The sequence below is a fragment of the Pelophylax lessonae genome (assembly GCF_965119305.1).
Source record: "Pelophylax lessonae genome assembly, chromosome: 1".
NCBI classification, from domain to species: Eukaryota; Metazoa; Chordata; class Amphibia; order Anura; family Ranidae; genus Pelophylax; species Pelophylax lessonae.
Genome location: NC_138768.1, coordinates 455,555,483 through 455,571,346, shown reverse-complemented (window position 1 = coordinate 455,571,346; position 15,864 = coordinate 455,555,483). Strand labels below are relative to the sequence as shown.

Genomic DNA, 15,864 nt, shown 5'->3' with positions numbered 1-15,864 from the left:
AGTGCAGAATCTAGGGTTACCCCTAGCACCCTGACGTGTGGAAGTACTGATAGTTGTTCCATTGATCTTGACAGAGCATTCAGGGGAAGGGGCATGTGAGGGGAGGAAATAGGAGTTTGGTTTTAGATAGTTTGAGGAATTGGTGTGACATGCAGGCTGATATGTCTGTTAGTAAATCAGTGATGGGGTAGCGAGATAGATTTGGGTGTCATCGCCATAGAAATGGAAGTGTAAGCCATGGGAGGCTATTAGCTGACCCAGGGAGGAGGTGTAGATCAAGATTAGTAGAGGCCCAAGGACAGAACCTTGGGGGACTCACATACATTGCATGTCTCTACTGCAATAAAATGCCTGCCTGCTTTTAGTATATTGTAGTGGAAATTTAGTTCTGCTTTAAGTTACCATTTTTAAAATTCTGTATTCAACCTATCCCAATCCTTCTATTTAATTAGTCATCTTGTCAACTCCTGATTATGTCACTGTTTCTCAAGTGGCCATTACCTTATCTCCTTTTCTCTTTTTTTAGGCTGCTTTACTGGCTGAGTACTCCAGTGTGGTGCAGCCAATTCTTATGGCATTCCAGCAACAGATCCAAACCCTAAAAACACAACATGAAGAATTTGTGGCTAGTTTAAAACAGCAGCAACAACAACAACAGCAACAACAACAACAGCAGCAGCAGCAGCAGCAACAGCAGATCCAGATCCCAGTGATGGAACCAATTCCAGAGCCTCCTGCGCCTGCGCCTGCGCCTGCTCCTGCTCCTGCCCCTGCACTTGAGCTGCCCCCACCAGGTAACCAAATTTTCTTTGGTTCTTTGATTTTCCTCCTCCTTTTTTATCTAGTGGTGTTTATATTTCATATACAGTATGTGTATCCACCCTTCCTTCATTTTAAATACTGTCTTTTCACCACAGAGGAAGTGAAACCTACGCTTGCTATCCCCGCTCCGGTAGAATTTGAGCCCCCTCCTGGAAGTGTACCAGATCCTGCCACAGCTGCAACTAGAGGTCCAGCTCCTCACGAACAGATGCCTCCTAACAAACCACCTTGGTTTGACCAGCCACAGCCTATGGCTCCCTGGGGACAGCAGCAGGTACACACAAGCTTTTCAGCTTTATTTGAACTTTCTCTTTAATTTTCTTAGAATGTTTCTTAAGATTATCATTGGCTGTGCTATATTAGTACCTTTTTAGTGTCAACTTTTCATATTCTGAAAAATGTTTTACTTGTTTGAGCTATTAATTCCCTTTTTGCCTTTTCTAAATTCAACAGCCCTGTGAACAACCCCCTTTTCCTCATCATCAGGCACCCCCACCACACTGTCCTCCATGGAATAATAGCCATGAAGGTATGTGGAGTGACCGTGATCCTAACTGGAACAATGAGCCAGAACCAGCATGGAACAGCCAGAGGGAACCACCATGGAATAACCAGTTTGATGCTCCTTGGAGTAATCAGCATGATCAACCTCCGTGGGGTGGTTCTCAGAGAGACCCTCATTTCCGCATGCAGCGCCCTCCACATTTTCGAGGACCTTTTCCCCCTCATCAACAACATCCACCTCAGTTCAACCAGCCACCCCACCCTCACAACTTCAATCGATTTCCTCCACGGTTTATGCAGGATGACTTTCCCCCACGCCTACCCTTTGAGCGACCACCTTTTCCTCACCGTTTTGATTATCCCCAAGGAGACTTCCCTTCAGGTAATTACTAACAATGCTATTGTGTCTTGTTGCTGCTTGAGTTTGTTGAAGAACTGTGATGGCAAAGGCAGTTTAATAACATTTGAGACCAGTACGTTTTGTCCTGCAGTCAATTCTGTAGTAGCCTACACACACACACACCTGAAGTTCTGTGAAGTGATTGTAAATGATCGCCTTGTAAAACAACCCATTCAGATTAAAATTTAAATGAAAGGCAAACATTTGTGTATAGATTTTTTCCCCCCTTTTTTTTTTTTTTATAAGTGATCACATTCCCTGTTCTCAGCTGCATGAGAGCTGGGGGGAGGTGAAGCAACAGAACACTGATCTTCCCAGGGCTCATAAAGACAAGTCTGATCATTGGGGGAGAGCATAGCTAGATAACTGACCACGCTGTGTTCTCCTACCTAGTGTGGTCAGTTTTTAACAGGAAAGCAGAGGAACTGGCAGGAACACCTGGTATTTCACACAAAGGAAGCAAAAAAAAAAAAAAAAAACAGGATACTTTTTCCTAAAAGTACATGGTACAGCAGGCACATATCAGGAATTTTAAATACTGGAGGAATCAAACACTTTAACCACTTGCCTACTGGGAACTTTCACACCCTTCCTGCCCAGGCCAATTTTCAGCATTCAGTGCTGTTGCATTTTGAATGACGTGTGCAGTCATGCAGCATTGTACCCATATAAATTTTTTATCAAAAATTATGTTTTGGCAGTACATGCAGTTTAATAAATATTCATGGGCAAAAAGAGTGCATGAAATGGCATTTTCTCAATTTGCTGTCAGGTTACAGCCTTTAGAAACCATTCACTGAGGGCCCATTCACACTGTTGTGTTGCATTAGGGCAGCATGTTCATTTGAATGGGCTGTCTAACACATCCAATAACAAAGGGGCATGTAGCATTTTTGACAGTGTACTGTAACACATCTGACAAGGTCACTGTGATGACATTCAGAATAAATGCCACTGCAGTGCTATGATGTGTACATGTCTTTAGGTGTAGTAAGCATTAATGCTCTCAACATGTCCACTGTTTATTCCTAAAATGGGAGCTAAAGTACTTCCCTGGTCATTTTAACAAGTCATTTTTACCTTTTAATTGTGACAAATGCGTATTTGTCATGTGGTGGCTTTACTACAGTGTTGCCTAAAGTATTTTATTGTTTGATGAACTAAACACAAATGTAGTTTTAAAGCTCAATCCAATTCACAGAAATAGATCAGACATTCTACTATGTTAATTCTCATAGTCTCTGCTTTCTTGTTAAAGCAGTTGACAAAAATGAAAACTAACTCCTAACACCCTCCCCACCCCTCCAGTCCCTGCTGCATGTACCTTCCAACGCCCTCTCCAGGCACTTTAAAATGATCCCTGCTTGAGGCTGTAAAGCAGCATATTGTTTGCAACAGCGAGTACTTTTTGGTCAATGCTGACATATGCAGCGGGGATTGTAAAGGTGGGGAGGGTTGTGTCAGGTCACTTTTTTTCTTTTTTTGTGAAAAAGTAAACGGTTTTAACCACTTCCATACCAAAGTTCATCATATGACATCCTGGGCTTTGAGTGGGGAGATCTGAACGATGCCTGCAAATGCAGGCATCATTTGGATATTTTATTCAGCTGGCGATTCCCTTTTGCCGTAAAAACAATCATAGTGGCTGTTTAGGATGTTTTCCTGAAGTTTGGCGCCATTCCACGAGTGTGCACAATTTTTAAGCATGACATGTTGGGTATCTATTTACTCGGCGTAACATTGCCTTTCACATTCTAAAAAAAAAATTGGGTTAACTTCTTTTTTTGGGTTAAACTTTTTTTTTTTTTTTAATTCATGAAATTTTTGTCCCCCCCCCCCCCCCCCCCAAAAAAAAAAACTTGTTTGAAAAATTGCTGCGCAAATACCGTGTGACATAACAAGTTGCAACGACGGCCATTTTATTCCTTGGTGGGTCCCTGCTAAAAAAAAAAATGTAATGTTTGGGAGTTCTGAGTAATTTTATAGCAAAAAAAATTATGATTTTTTACATGTAGGAGTGGAGTGCCAGAATTGGTCCGGTATGGAAATGGTTAAAAGCTAAATGTGTAAGGTTTCTTTAAAGTGGTGGTAAAGTCCCCTAGCATAACTTGTACCTACAAGTAAGCTTACAATCCGGCATACCTGTAGATATGATGCACGTTTAGGAGATCTTTATATCGGCAGTAGCCGATGACGTCACATGCGCAGTGACGCTCTGCATTCAGGGCAAACAGTATGCCGTTCAATGCAGAGTGCCGTGCCGTGGCTTCCTGGCCATTCAAACCCTGGAAGCTCGCAAACCCAGAAGGAAGACTGGGTTAAGATGGAAGCGCTGGGGGAGCCGTGACAGCTCTGTGCTGGATGGTTCTATGTGCAGGTAAGTGTGTCATAATGTACATACTAGCCCATTATGGGATAAACAGGCAGGGGGCGCAATTTTTTTTTTTTTTTTTTCTTGGCGGTTTACTATCGCTTAAACATTTGTTTCCATTTACCCCCTTATTAACCTAATACATATATATATACACACACACACACACACACACACACACACACACCTCCTAAGTAGTGCACATGGCATAACCTGCACATTCGCCTCTTCAGTCTATAATGTCCTTGGAATAATACAAAAGGTGACCGCTATGGCTCCTGGGATCAGGTGTGATGTGCTGATGCAAAGAAGATAACCTTGTCGTTTTTATTTTTGTTAACCCTAATCAACCCTTGCCTCTCTTTTTAGCTATTATTTTTCTGCTAATTTTTTATTCTTTCTGTTCATATAATATTTATTTTTCTTTAGCATTTGTTGACAGACATTGGAATTCGTAGACTATTAGGTTATATTACCCCCGATTTGGGAACACAAACAGTGTTGGCTTGGTTTAACTCCTTCCCAGCATGCCTTAGTGTTTTTCCAATGTTCAGGAGGATGGACTTCTTTTCTATGCTCTAATTTTTTTCTAGCCTTACCTCTAGGTCTCTACTTACTCCCTGGATCAGTATTTCCTCAGCATTCACTTTAGAGGCCGAACCTGGAATCCACTTGACTAAACATTTGCAGGGCTAGCCTGGAATGTGACTTTCATACTATGTTGTAGCATTTGCCAGACCTGCCTGTACTGTGTGTTTGCCATGGAGTGATTTTCCAGTTCAAAGCTATGGCGCAGCCCCAGGTGTAACCATATCTCTGAAGACTCACTTTGTGTGAAGGATGTGTTGACCAAAAACCAGGAGCTTAACTGTTTGTGAGTACTATTGGGCACCATTTGAAGTAATAATTTTCTGTTTAGTTTATCACAGAAGAGTACTGAGGTCCTGACCTGACTGCTTTCAACGTCAATCTTTTTATTCCTCAGAAGAAGAATCTTAACCTTCACTCTGGACTCTGGCATTTCAGTCCAGAAATCGCCCAACTCTTCACTAATGCATGAGAGTTCTGCGGATGATGTTGGTCTCCTTCAAGGCAGTCCCAGTCAATACAATATCCTACCATTGTGGAAAAAGTTGATCCAGCCTTTAGACAGGCCGATTCACATGACACCAAAGTTGGGGATGCCAGATGTGGACTTTTAAGTGAACCACAGAATATACAGGTTTGTCTTCAGGTACAGGAATCCTCAGCCAAAAGCAGTGGATGCTCTTGTGGCTCAGTGGAATCAGTACATTATCTGTTCTTTTCCTCTTCTGAAACTCCTTGCTTGTTTAGTCCACAGGGAATAAGATGGTGGGCATTCATGTGATCCTCATTGAACTGGCAGAGTCGAATGTGGTGCTCCAACCTATTTATTTGTTACAGATATGTATTGTCATCTTTTTACACAGAGCTCAGTCCCTCAAGAATCGTACAATCTATCGGACATGTAAATGTATACGAAGACCAATTGAGACAGGAGCTAGCTACCTACGTATTTCTCACGGAGGAAATGCTTGCAGGCGCAAGGTGCCAATGCAGACTCCATGTAAATGGTGTCCTGGCCAGAATTCCAACTACTGACTCCAGCACTGCAAGGCAGAGGTGCTAACCAATAAGCCATTGTGCTGCCCTAAACTGACTTCTGTCAGGCGCTCCAAGGACTCTTACAAATTGTCTTGATCATCGGTTCTAGGGACCAGTTTACTATTCTGCTTCATGGTTGCTGGCTTTAATAACATGGCTGTTAAAGCCCAATTCCTGAGGGAAAGGGGTATCTCTGAATCAGTGATTCACACAATGCTGAAGGCTTTGAAGACAACTTCCCACAAGCTCCACCATCACACATGGAATGCATACTTTGCTTGGTGCAAGGCAAGAGACTTTCCCCAGAAATTGTGGCCTTTCTGAAATTGGGCCTGGATCAACATTTGGAGTTGAATACTCACCCTTTGAACCTTTCCGCTCTCACCCACAAGGGTGCGCCTCCTGTTGCAATCATCTTTGTGAGGCTAGTGTCTGAGCTGGTTGCCTTATTTTAAAAGAACACTTTCTGTTGGCCTTATCCTATAAAAAGCCCTTTTTGGTCTTGGACAATGACAATGTGGGGCTGAGGCCCAGAAATTGAATCCTACCCAAGGTAGTTTTGCTTTTCACCTCAACCAGTACACTGTTCTTCCCTCACTCTTGTTTGCTTAAGTTCATCAGAGGGAGATTTTCCCTCCATTACCTGAATGTGCTGCAGGTCCACCTTGCAGCCACTCCCTACATTAGAAAGACTGAATTTGTTTTTATTATTCCTGATGGTCCCAGCAAAGGGGAACCAGCTTCTTGTTCACCACTTCTCAGTGGCACAGAATGATCATCATTTAAGATTATAGTTTAAGTGATTGCAAATGCTCTATTTTTTTTTTAAATAGAGCCTGTGGGAGAAGAAAGAGGGGACAGAAGAATTGAAGCCAGGCACAGTGCTGGATCGATGTTGGACTCTGGTAAATATTTAGGGAAGGCGGGATGGGGAACAGCAACTGGAAGGTTTTTTACCTTAATGCATAGAATGCATTAAGGTAAACAAAAAGACAGTTGTCTTACAACCACTATAAGGATCAGGTTCCATCCTTTCCTGTCAAGGTGCTCTCTACTAGATCTATGTTTGCTTCTTGGACTTTTTGGCATTAGGCAATTTCTTCCCAGATTTGCAACACTGCCACCTAGTGTTCTGTTCACACGTTCCCCAAGTTTTATTGATGGGTGTCCAGGCCTCTACTGATGCCAAGTTTGGGCATAAGGTCCTTCAAGAGGCCCTTTGACCTGCAGGCAGTCCCCAGTTATATTGGTTTTTATGTGGGCCTGTTAGTGTTTGGTTGCTGTTATCATCAATTCCCTCAATGAACACTAAAAAAATGGGATTTTTGTATGTACCATGAAATCCATTTCATGTTGTTCATTGAGGGACACAGATCCCACCCCTTTGCCGTTGCCATGCTCTTGGAAGTACTTTTCCACAAACCTATGGCATGCTGACAGAAGGAGGGGTTTTACAAAGCTTGCACGGTTTTTGATTGCCAGTGCTTTCAGTGCTGCATAACGAGAATATGCCAAATTATATTTGAAGTAAACTACTCTGTTATAGGTATCAAGAATCGGAATTTAAAAGGTTAACACGCTGGTATCTCACACCCGTCAGGATCAATAAATTGTTTCCCCAATGTCCTAATGTGTGCTGGCATTGTGAGGAGGAGATTGACTCTCTTCTTCACATTGTTTGGTCCTGCCGGTCTCTGCAATCCTTTTGGTCAGAGGTACGACGCATTGCCCAGAAATTCACTGATCATGTCCTACTGTGGGACCCAGCGTTTTTTCTTCTGCACCATCACCAGATCTCAGGGAAGACTTACAGGCTATCCATTTTGCCATTACTGCTTACGGCAGCGAAAAGCTGTATCCCGCTTTTCTGGAAACGGACACAACCACATTCAATCTCCGTTTGGTTGAAAAGGGTTACTGAAATGAAATGGAGGATCTGGTGGCCACTAAGAGGGGTCTTTCAAGAAAAGTTCCTCAAAAAGAGGTTTTTCTGGCATGACTTTACTTTCTTTGCTGAGTTTTCAATCCTGGTGGGCTGAATTGACATCCTTTGGCAATTGGAGGTTGCCTTACTGGTTTGCCGTACCTGGTGAGACAGAGGAAGGACATTGATCCTTTCCTTTTCTGTACTCCTCCAACCCCCGCCCTTGTGCTGAAATTAAAGTATTAAGGGTGGGGTTATAATAATGTAAAATTCTTTCATTTTAATTTTTTTTTTTTTTTTTGTAACTTTTCACTGAATAGTATTCAGTGAATACTGAAAGGTATTTGAAAAAAAAAAAAAAATCTGGTTATATAAAATATTCTTTGCAAAACAATATTGACAAGAAAGGCCCCCCCACAAGGAAAAACGTGCATGTATTGTCTTATCTTGAGTATTACAAAGTTTTCACCAAATAAACAGACCCATAGTGAAAATGTAAAAAAATTGCCCTGGCCCATAGGGGTATACAGGTATGAGAGATTAAGTGCTTAAAGGTTTTTTCACACTTGGAGTGATGTCATTGTAATTTTTTGTATGCAGTATGCTGGTGAATTGTAAACTACTTTTTGTTTGTCTTTTGACCGTCCCTGTTTTCTTTTGCTTTCTTTTGCTCGCATTAGATATGGGACCACCACACCATCACCAAGGCCACAGAATGCCACATCCTGGCATGAATGAACATCCTCCATGGGGAGGTCCTCAACACCAAGACTTTGGCCCACCACCGCATGGGTTTAATGGTCAGCCACCTCATATGCGTAGACAAGGGCCTCCACACGTCAACCATGATGACCCCAGTCTTGTTCCGAACGTTCCTTACTTTGACCTCCCTGCAGGACTTATGGCACCATTGGTTAAGGTTAGTACTATTGCTCACAAATGCAACTTGCCACTAGCTGATTGTCTTGTAAAAAAAAGTGGCTCATATGGATTTAACTGTCAGTAACCAAAACATCTGGCTCCTAACATTTTGATGGAGGCTGCCGTCTCCAGGTTCTGGACTGTATACTCTTTCCGGGGCAGTGATTTAATTTACATTGATGTAAAATAGGTAAAACCGTAACTGTCCCCCAAGCTTGCATGCTTCCCTTCATAGTTAATGGCCTATATCGATCAGGGACGTCTGAAATGTTTTTTTTTTTTTTTTGGGCTTTGTCTTTTAATAATCACTTGACTACTTCAGTCTTTTCAGTACCATTTGACTACTTGTGTACCACAAGTGGGGCCCTGCAGGGCTCAACGTTTTTGTGCATAACTGCCCTGTTTGTTTATACTTCAGGACCAGGTACAGATACCATAGATAGCATAGTGAAAGGTTTTAAAAGAATGCTTGTGTTCTTTGTGTTCCACTGGAAATTTTGAGAAGACCGGTTTCTAACTTGATGCTGGTGTTTTGGTGGATATGTCATCATTCTTATTCATTCTGGTGACACTCTGATGTCATGGAAGTACATAATCTAAGAAAAGCTGCTGTTGTTAATCAGCTATTTCATTTCTTACTTAAACCTGTATCCCAGTCTTTTAAAGACTGGCATTTCCCTTCAGTACAGTTTTTATATCCAAGTACAGTATATGTAATATTATATTGCTTAGGGGCCCAAATGACAATCTGTAAAACTGAAGTAATGCTGAGGTGTGGGAACATTTTATATTGCATTTCAGTTTCATGTGACTGTTGCCTTGTGATAACACTTTATTAGTATTCTCTTTTTTTTCTATGCAGCTGGAAGATCATGAGTACAAACCCCTTGATCCAAAAGATATCCGCCTCCCGCCTCCAATGCCACCTAGTGAAAGGCTTCTGGCTGCTGTTGAGGCGTTTTATAGCCCCCCATCACATGATAGACCCCGGAACAGGTCAGTTTTAACACACTCGAGATGACCTTTTAAAACTTAAAGGACTGTCCACCTTTTAAGACCATGTAACCTGGTGCCAAGCAGTACTAATAATATATCAATTTTATATTATGCCAAGATATAGGAGGTTTCATATGGTTCTATATTTGCTAAGGCGGTTTAAGTGCATCAACTTGCTAACTCAGAATGCATCTTTCTCAGATGTGTTTTCAGTAAATCTAACTATTTCACGGGATATTAAACTTTACTTAACATTAATAAATAGACCTGTTGCAATTCTTTTCTATAATGTATTTTTAAAAGTCATAATGAAATGTAAGACACGGTAAACTCCTAAATGAATTGAAAACTGTTCTAGAAATTAGAACTTGCACTATACGTATATTGAGATTGCTTCCAAAGCTCTTGGCAAGAATGTGTTTGACTGGTATGGTTTGCTTTTCCACCCACCCACAGTGACATTAGGCAGTGTAGAGCCAAGAGGTTTCTGAGATATTGTAAGGTTTGGGAAACAATAGAAGTGCATAAAGAAAAACCTGCAGTGAGAGAAATTTGTATGTTGCCATTACTAAGCATCTTCTGATAATTGTAGCTGCCTGGCTGTGTATTTTTGGTCAATGCACGATCAGCAGTAAGTACCTAAACACTTTACAGGTTTCTTTTTTGGCAGAAAAAAGAACACAGTGCAGATGCTATGCATTCATAAAGCTAAAGTTTAGCTTTATGAATTGCTGAACTTGCACTGAATGGCTGTGCAGCCGGGGCGTTCTTCTTTTTTAGAGAACTGACTACAGCATGTTCTCCTGCTTAGTGTGGTCAGTTTTTAATAGGAAAGCAAAGGGGCTGGCAGGAACAGCAGAGATTTCACAAAAAGGAAGCAATACAAAGAGAACAGGATACTCTCTCATGCAAGAACATGGTACATCAGGCACATTACAGGAGTATGAAGTGTTGGGGTAACAAACCCTTTAAATACTGCATATCAATTCATATTTACCACAAACTTCAAGCACTTAAAAATCAAAGCTGCTTTTCTTCTAGACTTATTTTACCTCTTTGTAAAAACCGTTGTAATTGAACATTTGTAATATTGTAAACCAGACCTAAATAGGGGCAGCTCAAATTATATGCATAGTTGAAAAAGTAAAGATACACTCATTCCTCTCTGTTGTGCACAGAGCACCCCACTGCTTTTTAGTTTATACTGAGTCGGAAATTAAATCATTACAGCAGGATTAAACCCAAAATCAAAAATGTAATTTATTGCAGCTTACCAACAATGTTAATTTCTTAGACAAAAATCTTTTCTTTGCCGAAATGAACACTACTTTAGTTGACTAAAATAGGACTACAACAAAAATGGCATTTTAGTCCAAAGACTGACAGAAACGAAATCGAAATTTGATGTCAAAATTACCACTTCACTAAGAATAAGAAGGGGACATCTACATCTAAGCTGCTGAAAGAAAGATAAAAGGGCTGATTACGATCTGTGGGTGCCAGGCACTAGATGTCCGTCAGCATCAGCCGATTGTTGGGCAGAGGCACAGAACGGACCTCTGCCTATTTTAACAAGGCAGAGCTCCATTCTGACAGGGGGGAAGGGATGGATTTAGTGCAGGGAATAAATTACATCTCCTAGTAAAAGCACCTCGCATAGTATGGTAAAACACTGGCTAGACACACAGTTAACCCTTTGATCGCCCTAGATGTCTAACCCCTTCTTAGCCAGTGACAGTGCACATTTTTAGCACTGATCACTGTATTACTGTCGCTGGTTCCCCGAAAGTGTCAAAATTGTCAGATTGTCCGCCGTAATATTGCAGTCCTGCTAAAAGCCACTGATCACGGACCATTACTGGTAAAAAATAAATAAAAATTCCAGTATATATCCCATAGTTTTGAAGACACTATAACTTTTGCGCAACCCAATCAAGATACGCTTATTGGGATTTTTTTAACAAAAAATGTAGCAGAATACATATGGGCCTAAACTGATGAATACATAAAGTAAAAAAAGTGTTTTTTTTTTTTTTTTTTCAAAATTGTCGGTTGATCAAATACCACCAAAAGAAAGATCTATTTGTGGGGAAAAAAGGACATAAATTGTATTTGGGTACAGCATCACACGACCCCGCAATTGTCAGTTAAAGTAACGCAGTGCCGTATCAAAAAAAAAATGGCCTGGTCTTGAAGGGGGGGGTAAAGCTTTTGGGGCTTAGGTGGTTAATATTACCAGTGCTGGACTTAAGATAGCCAGGGTTGACCTTTAAAGTCATCGTCATTGCTTTATGCAGTAGTAATAATTATTTATGAATGAATTTAAACAGTTTATAAACTTTTAAACCTAAAAAATTCAGTGTAGTTGAACAACTATAGTTCCTCTTTACAGCTGTGTTTTCATTCTGTGGTTTTCACGGTAACAAAGTAGGGGGCCATAGATGATATGCAATGCTGTTTTACTTGTTCCTGTAAAGTTGGTATAAAAACTTGCATTTTTTTTCCTGCAATATATATCCTTGAGGTTTCATTTAGCTTATCTGAATGTGTGTCCTTTTTACATGTGCAGTGAAGGCTGGGAGCAGAATGGCCTTTATGAATTTTTCAGAGCAAAGATGAGGGCCCGCCGACGAAAAGGCCAAGACAAGAGGAGCAGGTGAGGATAGGTTCTTCCGGTCTTTCGTGGGACTTGAAGACCTCTAATGGGAACTGGATTTCCTGCTATCCTTTGCATATATAAAAAATGTTTTTGTTTTGTTACATGAAAATATCTAAAATTCACTTTTCTTCATCCTTCCATAAAATATTTTACATTAAGTGAAAAAATAAGAATTGTTGCTATAATGGTTCTCCACAAAGTAACCTAGTCATTCTGGATTCATGGTTGAAGCTCTCTGCAGTATCTGTTTTTGTATTGGGTTGTTGTTCAACAAATAGAGTGTAAGAGTACCAAACTGAGCCTTGTTATGCTGTAAACCTAAGAAATGTAAGGTTATTGATGACTGTCATGTACAGACTACTTGGTTAAGAAATATAACATCCGCCAGTCCAATAGATTTATTGAAACCTGTATAAAACTGCCACCAGAACAAGGACACAGACCATGGAAAGGTTCACGTGTTTCACACTGACAGCGTTCTTCTTCAAAAGGTTTTGAAGAATCGCATCGTCAGTATGAAACTCAAATTCAACAAAGGACCTCGCGCTTATGGATAAAAAGGAAATACCAAATGTGCTACAGGTGTATTAAACTACAAGTTGCTGCTAACAAAAAAGGTGACTGTGCCTTTAAATAATGAATCAAAATGTGTCAGCGCTGCTAATAAAACTCACAAATATGACAAAAGCTGTTATACCATATAAGTGCTACAGTGCAAATACAGTGCAAATAAAGTGCAGTGAGGTGACTCAATCAATATATTGCACACATTAATAAAGTTCATAAAGTGCTCTTAGTGCTCCAGTGAGATAAATCCAGTCCACAAAGTGCTTCAAACATGCTTGGGAAGTGCTCCCCTGTGGTGTTACTAGTCAGCGGAAAGACTATAAATGAAGCCTGTGTTAACTGTTGCTTCAATATTCGTCTTGGCAGGGAAAGATATGCCAGATAATTACACCCTGGTATAAACTGGGCTTTCATTCTCCGTGACCCAAATAAAGAGAGGATTCTCCATGGTGAAAGTAAGTTTAAAAGAATCTTTATTGAATAAATATCCACTTGCATATAAAATATAGCTGTTCTCCTAAGTGCGGCCATGTGGTTCCTGTGTATCTCCGCGTGTGTTCCACCGGCCGGAAGTGACGTCATACGCTTGGTATCACGCTAGACACGTTTCGCCCTCCCACAAGTCGTCATCAATTTTGTCATATTTGTGAGTTTTATTAGCAGCGCTGACACATTTTGTTTCAGTGTGAAACTAGTCATTCCATGGTCTGTGTTGTCCTGGTGACAGTTTTATACATGTTTCAATAAATCTATTGGACCAGCGGAGGTGTGCAGCCAATTTCTTTCTCAAGTTGTAGACACAGATGCGAGCCGGGGCTAGCATCCAGCCCCACCTGTCCTCAGGATTACACCTCTCACCTGGAGAACCAAATAGACTTTTCTGTTTCCCTATATGTACAGACTACACTAACAGGCATGTTATATGATGGCATTTGAAGATGTGGGTCCTTTGTTTCGGATTATGCACAGTTGGGTTATTCTTGGAAGATATGAGTCCTGTAATTGTGGTCATGCAAAATTGGGTTATTCTTGTTAATGGCAAACAAAAAGCAGTGGCCCACTCCCAGAATACCTCAGTTCGTTTGCTAGTATCCTAGGAAGTTAGATACCTTTTCTCTATTAAAAATAGTTTGGCCTTTTTCTAGCCATTTCTTTCTTCAATCGAGACCTCCCTACATGCTTCTTCAGTAGCTATCTGGATCGGTGTGCCCTTGGCAATAATTTTGGAGGCCATACCCAGACCATGCCGGATTGGGCAATTGCGGGGCTTGCCTAGAATGTGACCTTTGGGCACTGGGCTCAGCACTGTGGTGCTTCCCAGATCTTTTTGTATTGTGATAGACCTTGAGCGCTATCTAGGGCCAGAGCTTTGGCACAGCCTCTGGTGTGATCCTGTGTCTGAAATTTGAATATAGGACCTGCTTTGTTTCATTGCATCCATTGGGCACCATTATTATCCCTATTTCTCTAGCGTTCATTGACGGACGCAGTCCTCTGATCCATATCAGTAGGGTTATACTGCCCCCTACAGGAGTAGGACACTAGGCAGAAAAAAAGTTCTGGCTACGCCTATGGGCAGTCCCGGAAATACACCCCCTCTCTTTCTGCATAGGATGTCCGTTTTTAATCTGCCTAGTCATGAGTAAAGACCTAATTCCTTGCTGGGATTTTTGGTCCTGGTATAAAAAGTATTTTTTTATGTAGATGGTTTTTTTATTAGTTAGCTTTTTCTCCGGATTTTTTTTCTTGTGAGATCTTCAAGCAACTATGCCCGATCTGGGCGACGGGCTGGATAATCTAGATCCAGTGGTCACCCCAGCTGGGCAGCGAGGGCCTGCAGACCTTAGCTCTCCGCTGGGTCGCCCGCGACGACATAGTCTCACTGGACGGGAACTAGCCCCGCGAGTTAAACATCTCGCAAGGTCGCACACGACCGCACACGGCCGCAGGGCCTCCTGGATCTCCACTGTCCATCAATGCATTTTCGGCGGTTCTGAAAGCATTTGGATCCCGGGTGGAGGTGGCCTTGAGAGAGCGAGGTGTGCTGAAACGTTTCTCCACCTACCCCGCCGCAGGCATGGGCCTCCCTGCCGGATCTGTTACCTCGCGCACTGTCTCCTTGGATAATGAGGATGACATTTCTACCTCCCCTCCCGCGCATGATACAGGAGGTGGTGGATGCACTGGTTGTTTCGGTGCGTGACACCCTCCAATTGGAGGACGCAGCGGCGGCTGCGCTTGAGATGCATGTTGCATCTGGCATTCACATGCCATCTGGAGCAGCTTAATTTGCTAGCATGCATAGGAAGGATGGGACCATCTGCGACGTTCCCACTGGGGTGTCTAAGCGGCTGCTAAGACGTTGCCCTTTTGAGGGGTCTCTGTTAAAGTGAACTGTACCGCCTCATGTGGACCTACCGGTCTCTAGGCTGGATGGGACTACCGTTGTTCCGGTGGAGGAATCCCTGTCCTTTAAGGACCTGGGGGATAGGATGGCGCGGGCTGTGGCCCGCAATCTGTACTCCCTGGCGGAGTCTGCACTGGGAACAGTGTTTATGATTGCCCTTGCCACGCAGACTCTGCCTGATGGGCTGAGTTCTCACGCCATGACTTGGTGAGGAGCAAGTCCCTCCTGCCCTGGGGGAGCTGTTAGACCAGCTGGCGCAGGGGCTGCAATTTTTTTTGCGATGCCGCTCTGGACACGGCTCCTTTATTGGGTCACCTGTCGTTTTTCGGCGGTGGTTATCCGGCGTATACTTGGCTGAAGTCAGTGTTAATTTTGGCAGCAAATTTCAATTTAGTTTTAGTCTTAGTCTTAGGACTTAAATGGCATTTTAGTTTTAGTCCTATTTTAGTCTTCTGCAAGTGTTTTAGTTTTAGTCGTATTTAGTCGACTAAAACTCCAGTATATTTTAGTAGACTAAAACGCCCTACATTTTAGTCGACTAAAACTCATTTTAGTCATCTATAAATAAATGGGTGTAGTTCAATTGTAATTTGTAATGGATTATTTAAGCATTTCTCTACAATTTCCAAACTCATTATATACTACTGCTGGTCCTGGAGTGAAAAAT

The 15,864-nt window shown here is 41.9% G+C and overlaps 1 protein-coding gene across 1 annotated transcript in view; it reads left to right on the top strand.

Annotated features, from left to right (window-relative positions):
• The window catches only part of CHERP (calcium homeostasis endoplasmic reticulum protein), a 75,637-nt gene that overhangs the window by 33,988 nt on the left and 25,785 nt on the right, over positions 1–15,864 (top strand). The window contains exons 8-13 of the mRNA XM_082243135.1: positions 527–794; positions 918–1,096; positions 1,276–1,708; positions 8,328–8,566; positions 9,431–9,564; positions 12,134–12,220. Coding sequence (XP_082099261.1) covers positions 527–794; positions 918–1,096; positions 1,276–1,708; positions 8,328–8,566; positions 9,431–9,564; positions 12,134–12,220 — 1,340 coding nt within the window. The remainder of the gene's footprint in view (positions 1–526; positions 795–917; positions 1,097–1,275; positions 1,709–8,327; positions 8,567–9,430; positions 9,565–12,133; positions 12,221–15,864) is intronic.